Consider the following 17,727-nt stretch of genomic DNA (forward strand, 5'->3'; position numbering starts at 1 on the left):
TAAATGTGTGTATAATCATTTTAGAGAAAAACAAAAAAAACCCCAGATATTTGAGAAGAAGGATAAAACAATTACAGTTCATCCACATAACAGTCTATTATACAGTCATTAAAAAGATGTTTGCTGAGAAATGTTAAAGTAAAATGTTTACCATATAATTTTAAGTGAATAAAGCAAAATATAAAACCCTATGTATCCTAAAATTAACTATATGCACAGAAAAACAACCTATCAAAATTTTAAAAATCTATTGGAACTACAATAAAATGTTAACAGTTGTTATTTCTGGGTGAAAAATTGAAATTTCAAAATTTTCAAAGTCAAAGATTCTGAGGATTCCTGTGGTAAAGAAATACATTTGATTTTAATTACCAATCAACTGTAAAATGTATTTGACTTTTAATACACCAATTTGGTATAATCACCAATTCACAAGTGCACAAAAAGGAAACATTAAATTCAAGTAAGTGGCTAACACTTGTGGTCTCCTGAAATTAATAATGCATTATATTATAATTGGCAATATTCCCATCTTAAGACATTTCTTTTAAACTTAAATATAACTAGGCAAGTGTGATTTACAAGTTTTAATTTCACACACTGAAATTTTTTCTCAAAAGATGTTGAATGCTTAATTTACTATTAAAAAATGTTCACAATTAACTACCTACTTGAGACAGGTTTTCTATAGCAAAGTTAAGTAGTAAACCTTCTGCAGAAATAATCTGGAGATATTTTTGTCGATGTAATAGTCTGACAGCAGAAGAGTAAAGTTTAGGAATCCAATTATAGAAATGTTGACTTCTCAGGAAAATTTTTATAATCTGAAGTGAACATAAAAAGCAATGTAAAAAAGTATTTTGACCAGGGCTAATCACTCTGGAGCTCATGAGTAACATCACAGTACACCATGGCCTTAGGCCAAGTAATAAAGTGCCAAATGGAAAATGGCACAAGTCCATGGATTGTAAATACTGTATCAAAAGAAAATAAAGGAAAAAAAAAAATCTTTCATTAGAGCAATTAAAAATGCAGTTGTAGTACCAGTTCCTTTGATGAATAAATCAGTTCAGCAATTCCAAGAGTGGACAGCCACTGCTTAAACACATTCTCCATTGGCAGTAATTTTTTTTTTTTTTTAAAGATTTTATTTATTTGACAGAGAGACACAGCGAGAGAGGAAACACAAGCACAGGGAGTGGGAGAGGGAGAAGCAGGCTTCCCGCTGAGCAGGGAGCCCGATGCAGGGCTCGATCCCAGGACCCCGGGATCATGACCTGAGCCGAAGGCAGACGCTTAACGACTGAGCCACCCAGGCGCCCCGGCAGTAATTTTAAGTTTAAAAAACTTACTGTTTCTTTAGTTCCTAAACTTTTTTAAACACTAAAGTGTTTTTGGATGGTGCAGTTGGTTTAGAACCATATCACCCAAAATTTTCACATGTGGCATTTGATGACCTCTACTTGACCCATTATTTGATGCGAATAAAATACAGGTAAATATTACAAGTAAAAGTATTCATACCAATGTGCCCAAACTTTAGACCATAAATTCCAAAGAAATGGAAAACTTCTACTAATCCAACATCAATCATTCATTATTCCATAATTCCAGTTGTCAAATTATTCATACTAAATTAGCACATTGTGTTACACAGCTTTGGTAAAACCCCAAAGTTAAGCTGTAAATTCATTAGTGAATTTGAAAAAGTTTCAAAAAGAATTTAAAATCACATAAAGCTGCCTAAACTAGAAGCTAGTCTTTGGGGATGTTCCTGTCTCTAGGGCACTGTTTCCCACCTTAATTTACAAAACAATTGTGTTCTGTAAGAAGTTAACAAGAGTCTTTGCCACATAAGCTTTTGCTAACTACCATAAAACCTAGTGGCTCAAAACCACAGACATTCGTCATTTCTGACAATTCTAAGAGTTAACTGGGTGGCTCTTCTGGTCTGGGTAAACTTCTGGCCTGGGGTGAGACAGTTAAGCACGGTGTCCGTCACATGTGTGACAATTGGCAGAGTGGCTGCAAGGAGGGGATCTCTGCTAAGAGGGCTCACTTCTGCTCCACATGGTCTCTCATCTTCCAAGACACAGTTTTCTTAGCATAACTAATTCTGGGTTTCAAAGAGCAGCAAGAAAAAGCAAGCCCCAGTGCTTTTAAGCCTGATTGCATCATGATTGCTAATATTCTATTAGCCAAAGCAAGTTACATGGCCAAGTACAAATTCAAAGGATGGAAAGCTTGACTTCATCTCTTTTATTCTGGGAGCTACAAAGTTGCTGTGCAAAAAGGGCCAACATACAGTGATGGGAAGAATCTGCCGTCATTGTTTTTGCAATCTACCACACTGTAAAACGCAGAAGGTATCTGCTCCACACGGTCCAGGGCCAAATAAGTTTCCGTAATAGCTCTCTTTTGACACTGAAAAGCTCTGCAGCAAAGAAATACAACTGATTTTATTTAAACCAGTATTTCCCAGACTTATTTGGCTACAAAACACATTTTCCAAGAACATTCTTACAAGTAAAAACAAAAAAAGCAAAACAAAATAACAAAAAAAAGTGAAAACAAATCCACTGATTTTGCCCCACTATATCATTCCACACAGTCTATTCCACTGACTTAATACCCTTTTAGTCTCTTTAAGTTTTTGGGGGGTTTTTTTGTTTGTTTGTTTTAGCTTATAGCAATTAAAAAAACATTAGTTAATGACCAAGAGAACTATTAATATATATACAATGGGGCAACGGCCACAAAACTATGCCTGGCTCTCTAAAAAGGCTCTAAGTTTTCAAATAACTGTAATGTTAGAGCTAGGGAGTATCTCGGAAGCAATAAGACTAACTCAAAAAAGAAAAACTAATGGAGTGGTATGACTGAAGCAAAGGGAAAGAAGAGTCACAAAATTCCATTCTTCCATCAGAGCTCTCCTAGAACTGTCAGAGAGCAATCTGTAAACTTTCCTCAAGTTACACTAAGATATAAACATCCTAATGATCAAGCCAAATTTAACAGTCCATTCCCTATCCCAATATAATGTAGGACATGCCGTCAATGCTTTCTTTCAATGTTCATTTTCCAGAAATATTAATATATTCAAAGAGAATTATAAGGCCATTTTTTTCCAGAATGTTAGGCCCACTCGGGTGATAACTTAGCAGATGATTCACCCATAAAAGGTAGCTTCTGTTGCCCTTGTGGTGATTTGACTGTGTGTGAACTCTGCAAAGCATGTCAATGATGAAGAAAATGTAAAGGAACCTGAGGAAACACCAGGCATCAATAGTAGAGGCATCATAACTAGAAGATTTTTTTTGTTCTAAAATGAGCCTAGTAGACATTTTCTTTTAAGAGTAAATATACAACGAGCATAGAACCCAGGAGTTGCACTCTTGTGCATTTATTCCAGAGAAATAAAAATTTACATTTACACAATACCTGCACATGAATGTTTATAGCAGGTTTATTCACAATCATCCCCAACTAGAAACAGACCAGATGTCCTTCAACAGATGAATGGTTAAACAAACTATGGTACAGCCATACCATGGCATACTACTCAGCAGTAGAAAGGAACAAACTACTGTTGCACATAGCAACTTGGATGAATCTCCTGGGAATTACGCTAAATGGGGAAAAACTAATACTAAATGGTTGCTACTATACAATTCCATTTTATAGCACTTCTAAAATGACAGAATTTTATGGGGTGCCTGGGTGGCTCAGTCGTTAACCGTCTGCCTTCAGCTCAGGTCATGATCCCAGGGTCCTGGGATCAAGCCCCGCATCGGGCTCCCTGCTCCGCGGGAAGCCTGCTTCTCCCTCTCCCACTCCCCCTGCTTGTGTTCCCTGTCTCGCTGTGTCTCTGTCAAATAAATAAATAAAATAAAATCTTTAAAAATAAATAAATAAATAAAATGACAGAATTTTAGAAATGGGTGCAGGAACAAGCTAAGTATAGTTATGAAGGGGCAAAGCAAGGGATCATTATGGTGATGGAACTATTCAGTATCTTGATTCTGGTGATGGACACACAAACCCTTATAAGTAATAAAACTGCACAGAACTAAACACACACACACACACACACACACACAGTACAAGTAACACCATGGAAATCTGAATAAGATCAGTGGTTATATCAATATGAATACACTGCTTGTGATCCTGTAGTATTGTTTACAAGATGTTACCACTGGGGGGAAAGTAAGTGAAGAATACAAGGATCTCCCTAAAGTATTTCTTACAACTGCACTGAAGCTCTAATTACATCCATAAAAATTTTAATTTAAAAAGAAAGTTTTTTTAAAGTTTAGTCTAGGTAGGTTCTTTCCCTGGAGTCTCAGTTTCTTTCAGAGTTCAATTCCAACAGTGTAGCTAGCATGGGAGTACAAATGGCTTACATTTGGTACATCAATTGCTACTTCCCTCATGGCACTGGGCCTGATGTCATTCATCCCCTGTAAGAAATCATTTAGAGTAATCTTCACCAATCCAGCCAGCTTGCTATCAGAGAGATTAGGTTGTTTCTTCAGGACTCTCCTTAAGGCATAAAGACCTGTAAAGAGAAAAATAATACAAGATTTATCTTCTGCCCCATAAATACAGACTAAATCATTACCAAAAAATGAATAATGAACCCAAACTTCACACATATTATAGCATTTAAAATTGTGTGTGCTTGTGTGTGTATATATGGAGGTGGGGGGAGGTGCCTGACGAATATGGGAGATGAAGGCAAAACTCCAAATGCTTAGTTTGGGTGGTAAAAATATGACAAACTGATATGAAATATGAAAAGACAGATACTTTATAAACATGAAATAATACTTACAAAACATCTGCAAAAAAAACTATTAAAGAGTTATCTAAATAACCTAGAGAATAATACACCTCTTGCCTCTGCCCTTTTTATTCACAAATTCAACCCAGTTATAAATTTTGTAAGGTACTGGCAGAACATCTTAAAGGAAATATTCAGCAGTTGGAAACTGGTTTTGGAACTCAAGAAAGAATCCAACTTTAGAGTTGTGTGCATACACATGAGATCTGGTATTACAGGAATAGCAGAGACCTATAAAATGAGACTGGAAAGAGACCAGGGATGAAAGAATGAGAGCTAAAGTCTCAATCTTAAGAAAGCCTATCATTTGAAAAGCATAAGAAGAAATGATGGTTTTAAAAAAAGACAGAATACAAAGAGATGGAGGAGTGGAATCAGAATAGTAAAATACTGCAGGAGCCAAAAAGATGTTCAACCAAGTCAAATTTAGAGAAATCAAGAATACCTTAAAAGAGATCATGCTGACCTGGAAAGTGACAGATGCAAATTATTTGTTTTTGCTATTTGCTTGCAGTTTAAACCCTGACAGAACTAAATGTCCTAATTCCCCTTCCTTCACAGCTAAGTTGCCAGATTTAGAGCCCTTTGATCTGTGACAAAGACCTCTAGGCAGCAAAGTCCCTAGCTATGTGCTCTTTGCCTTGGCGTCTTTAATAAAGTGAGACTTTTGTGTTCCAGTGAATGATGAAGGTCCACTTAGAAGAATTCTGGTCTCAGAGACCCCTTAGAAATTCAGCCTAAATATCCAAACTTGTCCTAGGACAGGAGCTAGCTCCATAATGTTAACGGTCTTTTGTCTAAAACATGGATGCTATGCCTCCGTGAAATTTTTTACAAAGATAAAATGATACCATAACTATCATTTTACTTGCTTTCATTTATTTGAACTTTTACAGAGAAACAGAAGCATTGATACAAGGAAAGCAGACACAAACTCCCAAAACAGAAGGCTAGGTATCTTTGCCAGTAAGAAAAAAAAGGGAGTATCTCAACAATATTGAGAAAATCGATCTATAGTAATCTTTCCCAGGAAACTATCAATTATTTTCAATGTGAGGAAGGGGTTTGGAAAAAAAGACAATATATTGTTTTGAAAAGCATATACAATATTATAAGTGTATATTTATGAAATAGCAAAACATCTGTGATTTCAAATGCAAACTACAGAATTTAGAGCTGGGCAAAAATTTCTACATCTATGAAGATAGCAAGAAAAAAACAAGTAACTCCCAGCCAAAGACAGGAAAGGCAAAAAAATAAAGACAGGAGTTTTCAAAAGTTAAGAAATAGTAAAACAGAAAGACTGATTCTGTTATGAACATATCCAAATGATAGATAACATATATTTACCTACTATTTCTCACATAAATTTAAAATTAAAAGACGAAAGTGAGCCACTACTGAGCCTATCAGTCAAGAGTTGAAAAATAAAGGTTTGAAGTAAAGTCATTCAAGCTAGTAAAGACAGTAGATTAAATCCAAGCACTTACTTTTGCTCCCTCCTAAAACCCCACTACAATGAGTATAAGGGGACTTTTTTTAAAGAAACATAAACCTGGAAGGGCAAACAGGAGAGAAAACAATATAATAGCAACAAAAATTTTGGAAACTGAACAGCAAATGAACAAGTAGTAACTGAATATAACTGACCCAGGAAAGCTGACACACTAACATACAGTGAGAAAAATCTGAGAGGAACCAGATTTATGCCAAGAGATGCCCCTCCTATTCACCCTACCCACGTATAATCAAAAAAGCTCGAAGTTGGACAGCATAAATCACTTCTGGAAAAAAAAAAAAAAAAAAAGAGAGAGAGAAAAATCAGGGTTAGAAATAGAAAAATGGAAGGTTAGGAGAGAAGTCTATTAGGAAGCAGTTAGATCATTAAGATCCCCACCCTAATTGCATGGAGTCAAATATCTTCTCCTGTACCCTACCTCTAAAGATGTCTTCTCTCAGTAACACAAACCATTTCTGAATTGAGGGGACCCAAAGTACAGCCAGAGACAAGGGAATCATATTGAATAGAGAAATTAGTGAGACTCCCCTCCCTCCTTCTCCACTCTGCTCTTCCCCACTGCTCCCAGAGTTTACTATCAGGATACACCTACCACATATGTAGGTAAAAGATCCTTCTACAAAGGTACCAGCCCAAGAGGAAAGACTAAGGATACTGACGGGTTCATTCACCCAAGGAAAGGGCCCATGCAGAACTCACTACACGGAAGACCACAAGCTCACAAGCCCCAGCAATTCAGACCACCTAATCAATTTTTAGGAACTCCACTCTCAAATATGAGAAAACACCCGAAGATCACCAGATATCTAAGGATGCCTTCTAACAAGCACTGTAAAGAAACAAAATACATAGAAAAAAAAAAGCAACATAGAAGAGCCAGCGATAATGTAAGAAGAAACAAATACAAGAGCAGTGGTGCCCTGAAAGATGATTTGGGTAATTTAAGGACTGCAAGCAGTTGGGACCTAGAGAAAGGCTAGCAAGTTTTTGCCTCCCCTCCCCCAAAAAAACCAAGAACTATTCTTTAAATAGAGGTAAAAAATCTGTTCAAGATGAGTTTCTAATGAAGTAGTAAGATCAACAAGAGATGCTGAGCAGAGGCTGAGATAACCCCAGAGCCCACTATGACCATGTAGAGGTAGCAAGGAAGGGAGCATGCAGTTAGTATGAAAGAGTACACAAAACACTCTACTTCTTTCTTGTAATTGTCTTCCTTTTCTGTTCATTTCTGCCCAATCTGTATTAAATATTTGTTTTCTAGAGCCTATTATTCTTTTTTTAAAGATTTTTTAGGGGCGCCTGGGTGGCTCAGTCGTTAAGCGTCTGCCTTCGGCTCAGGTCATGATCCCAGGGTCCTGGGATCGAGCCCCGCATCGGGCTCCCTGCTCCGCGGGAAGCCTGCTTCTCCCTCTCCCACTCCTCCCCCTGCTTGTGTTCCCTCTCTCACTGTGTCTCTCTCTGTCAAATAAATAAATAAAAAAAATCTTTGAAAAAAAAAAAAAAAGATTTTTTAATTTATTTATTTGCCAGAGCAAGAAAGCACAAACAGGGGTAGCTGCAGAGGGAGAAGGAAAAGCAGGCTCCCCGCTGAGCTGGGAGCCCTATGTGGGCCTCGATCCAGGACCCTGGGATCATGACCTGAGTCGAAGGCAAACGCTTAACCATCTGAGCCACCCAGGTGCCCCTAGAGCCTATTATTTTTTAATTACAATGCCCGGCTTGTTATTTTTCAACCTTTCCTCATTTCTAATTTAAGAATTTCAGGTTATAAATTCCCCTATAAGCATTGCTTTAGCTATATACCACAAATTTTGATATATCTCCATTGTTCAATACTAAACAGCTTTTAATTTGCATATTATAATTCAATCAATGATTATTTAGAGTTTTCTAATTTCCAAACAATAAGATCTTCTAATTTATTGATTTTTAACTTAAATGAATTTTGGTCAGAGAATAAGGTTTGCATTAAGAAATTTTTTGAATTGTAAATTCATAAATGTTCTTTGTGTGCTTCAATATATATGTTTTTGGTTTCATTGTTCTAAACATGTATCCCTTAGGTCAAGTTTGTTGATTTTGTTGTTCAAATCTTCCCTATCCTCAACCACTGACAGAAATGCATTAAAATTCTCTCACTAAAATGGCTGTTTTGTTCATTTCTCCTTGTAGTTACAGGAAGTTTTGCTTTATAAATTTCACAGCTACCTTTAAAATAGTTACACCTTCCCAATGAACTGAACATTTTATCAATATGCAGTACTCATCTTTATCTGCAGGGATGCTTTTTGCCTTAAAATTATTTGGTCTAATATTAACATGACTATAGTATAATCCTTACCTTCTCCTTTCCTTGGGTTCTTTCAGACTGATTTTTGTTTTGTTCTTTTTACATTCCATTTTGCCTCCTACACTAGTTTTGAAGTTATACTCTTTTTCTATTATTTTAGTAATTATACTGGAAATGTTAATGCACGTATTTACATTAGAAGAGTAGAGTGAATCAAAGTGAAGTCAATCATGAAGCTGCCAAGAAATTAATAGGAAAAGTCAATGAGATAGATATCCCACATTATTTTTCTGTAGAGAGGGTTTTTAACATCTAGGAGGAACATGTTTGTTTCTTAAACCTCTATTTTTGTCCGTAGTTAATTCTGCTCTCTGTATTTCATTTGTATCTTTTTTTTAATATTTTTTTAAAGATTTTATTTATTTATTTGTCAGAGAGACAGAGAGAGAGAGAGTGCACAAACAGGGGGAGCGGCAGGCAGAGGGAGAAGCAGGCTCCCTGGTGAGCAAGGAACCCGATGTGGCACTCGATCCCAGGACCCTGGGATCATGACCTGAGCTGAAGGCAGACACTTAACCAACTGAGGCACCCAGGCATCCCTTCATTTGTATCTTCTTTTCTCTCTCACCAAAAATACCAATAGTATACTCCTGTCTCTTGAATGGACCTTGGTCTGACTTCATAATCTTAAAAATCTTTTCAAAGAATGAATTTTTTTAACTTTGTTGTTTTGCTCTGTATTCCATTAAATCTAACCTTATATTTTTAATTTCCCTCCTCTTGGGTTTATTCTATTGATCTTTTCCAAATATTCAAGCTGAATGCAGTTATTTTTAACCCTTATTTCCTAATAAAATATATTTATTCTGATTTCATCTTAGAGAATATTTAAAACAGAATTTTTACCAACATTCTATTCTTAATATCTAATTTGCTGTATGATGTCTTTTGTAGCTCACAGAGATTATTTAAATATTATCTGATTTAGTTTTCAATTGTACCACTTATTAAATTACTGACTTTTAGCTTGAAAATCATGCTTCCATACCCAGCTCTGAGGCTGAGACTGCGAACTACTTTTTTGCTCCATGGTAGACTTTGCCAATGCTAGAGCAAAGCTGAAGAGGGAAGAAGGGACTTTATGTCCCACAGACTTCCCATCTGTTTGCTATTCCCGTGACCATCATTCTACCAACCCTTAAGGGACACCAGCACAAACCTAGCAGTGCTACCTTCTCAGAACACTGAGTTAGCGTTCAGAGTATCAGGCTGGTGCTCTTCAGGCATCTGAGTTACAGCTCATCTCCTAGGTTTTAATAATTTCAACTTTTCCCTTTGTTTTCCCAGCCTCAGGAGTGATAGCTCCTTCCTGTAGCTGCTACCTTCCTTTCAATTACCTAGTTAACAATTTTATAATTGGTTATCAATTCTTTTTTTTTTTAAAGATTTTATTTATTTATTTGAGAGAGAGAATGAGAGACAGCACGAGAGGGAAGAGGGTCAGAGGGAGAAGCAGACCCCCTGCCGAGCAGGGAGCCTGATGCGGGACTCGATCCTGGGACTCTAGGATCGTGACCTGAGCCGAAGGCAGTCGCTTAACCAAGTGAGCCACCCAGGCGGCCCGGTTATCAATTCTTTATATGAAATTTTCTCTGTAAAAGTAACTGGTATAGGTTCTATCTCCTAATTGGATCATGACAGAAATAACAATCCCATGAGATTTTTTTAGAATTATCCTTTTTCTCTCTCCTGATTATATATATATTGACTGACGCTTTTAATAAGTGAGAGCAAAATCACTCAAACATTTTAGGAGGATAATGTAACTTGACTCCCCAAATCCAAATATGAACAAGAAAAAAATGTTTCTCCCTTATGGGCATAGGGCAAAAGTTCTAAAGAAGAAACTAGCTAACTAAATCCAACAGTGTACTAAAAAATCCATATATTCACAATCAAAGAGTTTATCTCTGAAATAAAAGGCCAGTTCATCAGAAAAACTATAAACCCACCACACTGACTGAATTGAGAGTAATTATTTTTACTGATCTAGAAAAAAAATATTTGGTAAGATTCAACATCTATTTGCAATGATAAAAATAATTTAAAAGGCTCTTAGCAAAGTATATTTGATTAAGATTATATTCCAGAAATCTTTAACAAACATTACACTTAATGAAAAGACCTTATATGCATTCTCTAAAATTGGCAACAAGACAAAGATGCCACTATTACTATTACTGGATAATTTCATCGTGGAGGTCCTGGCTACTAAGAATATAAAAAAAATAAAAGTGAGAGAAAGGTAAAAGGATGGAAAGAGACAAAACTTCCATTATTTGCATATGACAATCATCTAACCAGAAAAGCCAAAAAGATCAGAAGAAAACTAGTAGAATTAATAAGAGAGTTAGGGGCGCCTGAGTGGCTCAGTCGTTAAGCGTCTGCCTTCGGCTCAGGTCATGATCCCAGGGTCCTGGGATCAAGCCCCGCATTGGGCTCCCTGCTCCACGGGAATCCTGCTTCTCCCTCTCCCACTCCCCCGCTTGTGTTCCTGCTCTCGCTAACTCTCTCTCTGTCAAATAAATAAATAAAATCTTTAAAAAAATAAAAAATAAAAAAAATAAGGGAGTTAAATAAGGCTGAAGACTGACAAAAAAATTATCAATATAAAACTTCTCTACACCAAGAAGAGCAAATTTAAAAAACAATTAAAAAAAAAAGACACCATTTGCAATAATCACAAAAATGATATATTAGCTAGAAATTAACCTAACAAAAAAACATATAAGACCTCTATGGAGAAATTTTAATAAAGAGTAAGATATGAATAAAAGAGTGACAACATTCCAGGTTCTTGAATGAGAAAATACCATAAAAATATCCATTACATTCAAAACAATCTACTTATTTTAAATGCAGTCCCAATCAAAATGCCAATTGTATATTTTTGGTAAATCAGAATAAACTTTCTCTAAAAACAGGATTGAAGAATAAAGGCCTATATATAACTAAGTCAACAATAATGCAAGTAAATAAGTAGGATTTATCTTAACAGATATTAAGATATACTACAATTAGTAGTATTAAAAATAGCATGTAAAAGTTATAAAACCAAAGAGACCACAACGGGACACAGGGTTCAGAGACAGATCCATACATATACAAATTTAATATACGATAAAGCTCTGATAATCTATCACAAATCAGTGAAGAAAGCATAGAGTATTTAGTAGTTGGTAACTGAATAACGGGAAAATTGGTTCATTGTGTGACTCCCTAGGCACTGGGTCTCTAATGAATTATCCCCGTAGACAACATTTCATACATGCTGACTCAACTCATTGCTGGAGGAATTAAACATGTCTTATGTGTCTCCACTAGGAGAGAACTCTTAGAAGTTTGTACCAAGTTTCTTCCACACTTTGCCCCATGTGCCTTCTCCCTTTGTTGACTCTTCCTTGTATCCTTTGCACTGTAATAAATCACAGTAGTCAGTATAACTATATGCTAAGTCCTGTGACTCCTCCTGGTGAAGCATCAAACTTAGGCATGGTCATAGAGACCCCAAATATGTAGACAAATACAAATGAATAAGAATTGTATAAAACAACATTTGGGGGGTAAAGAGAATCAAAGTACTCCCAAAGTGTTTGTACTGTTTTTGCATTAATCTCTAATAAGACAAGGAGACATAATACAATATGTAGGATAACCACTAAAAACAAATTAAAATGTATAATGAAAAAGATAACAGGAGAAAGATAAAATAATAAAAATACTTGCCTATTCCAAGAGAAGGCAAGAAAACAGAGGGGGGGAAACAGAAAAGGTGGGATAAATAGAAAGAAGGCAGATTAAATCTAAATATTTAAGATATAATCCAAATTTAAATGTATTATATACATGAATTAAGACTGACAGCACAGATGGATTAAAAAAATAACCCCTCCCCCAAATAAATAAAACCCAAATTTGTGCCATTTATAAAAGATGTATTCTAAAAATACAAAGATGGAAAGATTGAAAGTAAAAGAATAGAGAGGGATGGTGCCTGGGTGCCTCAGTCAGTTAAGCATCTGCCTTTGGTTCAGGTCATGGTCCGAGGGTCCTGGGATCAAGCCCTACATCAGGCTCCCTGAGCATGGGGACTCTGCTTCTCTCTCTCCCTCTGCCTCTCACCCCTGCTCATGCACTCGCTCTCTCTCAAATAAATAAAATCTTAAAAAAAAAAAGAGAAAGAAATACCATGCAAACAAAAAAGAAAATAAGAGTGCTCCTATATTGACTATCAAATAGACTTTAAGCAAGAGGTATTACTAAACATTTCAGGATAATAAAAGGGTCAATCCACCAAGACTATATAAAATTCTAAATTAATACATACCTAGTAACAAAAGTCTCATGATGTAAAAAGCAAAATTAAGTAGAACTGAAAGGAGAAATGGACAAATGTGCAACTCACAAATTTTAACATATTTCCCTCATATACATTTATAGATATATAAATATACATATTTATAGAAGATATAAAAATAAAATTAGCCCACTTACCCTAATTGGCATATATAGAAAAAAAAAATCTAAAATAGTAAAATATCCATGCTTTCAAGAGTACCTGGAAGGTGTACCAAAACTGACATATGCTGAGACACAAAGCAACTCTCTGTATATTTTAAGTAGTGAAATCAAAAAGTGTATGTTCTCTGACCACAGTAAGAATTAATATTAAAAATCAGTAACAAGGGCGCCTGGGTGGCTCAGTCGTTAAGCGGCTGCCTTCAGCTCAGGTCATGATCCCAGGGTCCTGGGATCGAGTCCCACATCGGGCTCCCTGCTCAGCGGGAAGCCTGCTTCTCCCTCTCCCACTCCCCCTGCTTGTGTTCCTGCTCTCGCTGTCTCTCTCTCTGTCAGATAAATAAATAAAATCTTTAAAAAAAAAAAAAAAATCAGTAACAAAAAGATACCAAAAAATACATTACATATTTGGAAATTAGTCAATATATTACCAAATTACTCATGGGTCAAAGAAAAAAAATCAAATAAACATTATAATTTTTAAGAACTAAATAATAATGAAATATAACATGAAAATTTGTGGGATGTTGTTAAAGCTGTACTAAAAAAACAGTGATGGGCATAATGCACATATTAGGAAAGAAAAAAGGCTGACAATCAATGAGATGCTCATCTTATAAAATGAAAAATAAAATACACCAAAAAAGAAAAACAGTAGGAGGGAAATAATGAAGTTAATGAAATAGAAAACAAATATATAATTTAAAAAAATTAAAGCCAAAGTTTTATTCCCTGAAAAGGCTAATAAAACATATAAACCTATGGCCAGATGAATCAGGGCATGGTCTCAACAGTGTGAGAAAAGACACATTACCAATATCAAGAATGAAAAATAAGACATCACTACAGAACCTACAGATACTGAAAAGCCAGTAACAGAATACTAGGAATAACCTTGTAGCACATAATTTGAAAATTTACATGAAATGAAGAAATTTCTAGGAGAAAAAGCTTATCAGAACACACAAACAAAAAAAAGTACATAACTGAATATTCCAATAGCTATTAAATAAATTTATTCTGTAATTAAAACTTTTTTCACAGACAAAATTCCAAACACAAATGGCTTCATTGGAAAATGTTATGAAGTATTTAAGGATGAGTATAACACTAAGCTTACAAAAACTCTTCCAGAGAAAAATAAAAGCCAGAAAAATTCCCAAACTGACTCATAAGGCCAACATAGCCGTGTTCCTCAAATCTTAAGAGTACATTATAAGTAAACAAAATTAAAAATGAAGCTCTCTCATGAACATATGTGCAAATATCCCAACCAAAACATCAGCAAAAATGTAAATAAAAGATTATACATCATGACAAGATGGCTATGTTCCAAGAATATGAGGTTGGTTTCACATGTGAAAATCAATGAACACCATTCTCCATATTATTAGAAGAGAAACAATACTGATTATTTCAAGAGACACAGATAAGTAATATCATTAAAAAATCAACAGTTAATTATAAAAACCAACCAGGACTAGATGGAAATTCTTTACTAGAATAGCTACAAAAAACATGGAGTAAATATAATTCTTAACTGTAAAATGTTAGAAACTTTCTCCCTAGGATCAAGAATGAGATAAGAATAACTTATTACTTATACTAAAGATGATGTTAGAAATCCTAACCAGTGCAATAAGGCAAAAAAAGAAATAATAAGCATAGAGATTAAAAAGAATGAAATAAAACTGTCATTATCATACAGTCTATATGTAGACTGTATACATGTATACATACAGTCTATATGTAGACTGTATACATGTAAGGCTATAACATAATCATATACATAGAAAACTCAAAGAATCTATTTATACACTATTAAGACTAATAAGTGAATTTATTAAGGCAGGCAGACACAAAGTTAATACACAAAAATTTACTTTTCCTAGGTAACAGCAAAAAACCCCCAAAACTACAAAGTAAAATTACTGCATTCAAAAAACCCTAAATACCTAAGAATAAATATAATGAACATTATGCAAGACTTCTTCACAAAAAACTTTGAGAGAAATTGAAGACCTAAAATAAGTGAGGGGATCTACCATATTCATGGATTGCAAAGATGTTAACTTTCTAATTCTCCCCAAATTGATCAAGAGACTTAAAAATTCCAACTGAAATCCAGTTTGGGGTGGGAGAGGCCTACCAAGCTGATTTTTTTGTAAAGATTTATTTATTTGAGAAAGAGAGACAGACAGAGACAGAGAGGAGCAGGGGTGTGGGGAGAAAAAAGGGAGAGAGAAACCCAAGCAGCCAGGCTGATTTTTCAAGTTATAAGTAAATGCAAAGGGCTAAGAACAGTCGAGACAACACTGATAAAGAAGAAAAAAGGAAGGCAGAGTACTTATGCTCCAGAAATTAAAGCTTTTAATAAAGCTGAAGTGATTAAGGACATTTCAGTAATTCACACAAGGATAAAGAGGTCAAAGAAACAGAACAGAGAATTCAGAATAAACTCAAACTCTTGATTTAGGACAAAGGTAACATGCAGAGCAAGGAAAGACAGATGCTCATTTCATTAACTGGTGCTGGTAAAACTGATTACCTACATGGAAAAAGGGTATAAATTATAGATGGTAATGTGAAAGACAATAAAACATCTTTAGGATTAAAGAAGATAATATAAAATATTCATGACAGTGGAATTAACATAGATTTCTTTTTTCTTTCTTTCTTTTTTTTTTTTTTTTTAAGAGAGAAACAGAGTGCGTGAGCAGGGTGGGGCACAGAGAGAGAGAATCTTAAGCAGGCTCCATGCCCAGCACGCAGAGTGAAACTCAGGGCTTGATCTCACGACCCCAAGATCATGACCTGAGCCAAAATCAAGAGTCAGATGCTTAACCAACTGAGCCACCCAGGTGCCCCGACAGATTTCTTAAACAGAACTCAAAAATCACTAGTCACAAGGGAAAATACTGATAAACTGGTTTCATTATATTTATATACATTATAATAAATATATTATATAGTCACAAACTTCTGTTCCTCCAAAGAGAATATGAAGAGAATAAAAATCGGAAGACATTAAAATATACATATATATATCCAAAGGTCTCATAACCAAACTATATTAAGAATTCCTACAAATCAATGATTTTTTTAAAAAAGCTACACAATGGAAAAATTGAATACATACCTGAATAGTAAAAAAAAGTTCTGTGAATTGTCTATACAGAAGCCTTTGTTAGTCTTAGTATCAGTGAGGGCTTAGTAAATAAGTTGACTTGTGTGCAAAATATACTACACTTTGCACAGTATGTATTGTGTATACGATTTACAGTCCTCACAGTGAGTTTTCATTTTCAGAATATGTTTATACAAATGGATATGTTTGGTATGGGACTGGGAGTGAGAAAGAAAAAAAAAACAGGACTTGAGGAGAGATAAGAGCATTCCTTATGTTTAATTAATGTGAAAGTATTTTTAAAAAACAGTTCTCGATAAGAGAAGCACTATGCCATACCTGCATTACTTACTCGCCAATTCAGTTACAGTTCATATTAAAGGCAACTATTAAAATATTAGCCACTGAGAAAATATACATTCATCAACCACAAGTTACTCCTTCACAGGCACTCTTCTTCAATATTAATTCATTTATTCACTCATTCAAAATATTCACCGTGTACCTCCTAAACATTATTTATTCAACAAATGTATTGAGCTCTTACATGTACGAGTCCACAAGAGCAAGAAGCAGATAAGACTCTCATAGTCTGTTTAAAAGAGAAGACATATAATGGCAATTATTATAAACTGTGCTGAATATTATGACATGGAAAGAACAAAGTGGTACAAAAACACATGTCAGGGACCTCTAACCCAGTTTTGTGGGATTAGTGACAGTTTGGAGTTAGACAACCTTCAGAGAAATCATTTAGTATATTCTTCTATTTCACAAATGAAGAGAGACTAAAATGTGGGTCCAACCTAGTCAGACCTGAAAAATGAGCTGATGTTAAACTGGTAATGTGAGAATTGAGGCCACAGAGGCAGCAGAATATTCTAGGCAGAGGGAATAGTATATAAAAAGGCCTAGGGACAAGAATTAGCATAACTTTAGAGATTATGAGGCCCTGTAGAACAATAAAAGACAAAACCCCTGTCCTTAAAAGAATTCACACTTAGAAACATAAAACAATATGTTTTAAATAAACCTAAATCCATCTCTATTAATTTGTTCACAGATATTTGAGAAGACAACATGCAGCACTGTCAGAAACGGAAAAAAAAAACAATATGGAGGGGCGCCTGGGTGGCTCAGTCCTTAAGCGTCTGCCTTTGGCTCAGGTCATGATCCTAGGGGCCTGGAATCGGGCTCCCTGCTCAGTGGGAAGCCTGCTTCTCCCTCTCCCACTCCCCCTGCTTGTGTTCCCTCTCTCGCTGTGTCTCTCTCTGTCAAATAAATAAATAAAATCTTAAAAAAAATATGGAAAATTACAGATTTGTAAAGCTATAAAAATTTAAGGGATCCATGAAATTCCTGCCATA

General features: G+C 35.2%; 1 protein-coding gene across 4 annotated transcripts in view; it reads right to left on the reverse strand.

Moving 5' to 3' along the window:
* Nucleotides 1–17,727, reverse strand: part of AFG2A (AAA ATPase AFG2A) — a 334,925-nt gene that overhangs the window by 287,341 nt on the left and 29,857 nt on the right. For all 4 annotated transcript variants that reach the window (XM_081811923.1, XM_081811922.1, XM_081811924.1 and 1 more), the window contains exon 10: nucleotides 4,407–4,561. In XM_081811923.1, the coding sequence (XP_081668049.1) occupies nucleotides 4,407–4,561 (155 nt within the window). The remainder of the gene's footprint in view (nucleotides 1–4,406; nucleotides 4,562–17,727) is intronic.

This window comes from Leptonychotes weddellii, chromosome 2 (assembly GCF_054177405.1).
Source record: "Leptonychotes weddellii isolate Sample4059 chromosome 2, ASM5417740v2, whole genome shotgun sequence".
Classification (NCBI taxonomy): Eukaryota; Metazoa; Chordata; class Mammalia; order Carnivora; family Phocidae; genus Leptonychotes; species Leptonychotes weddellii.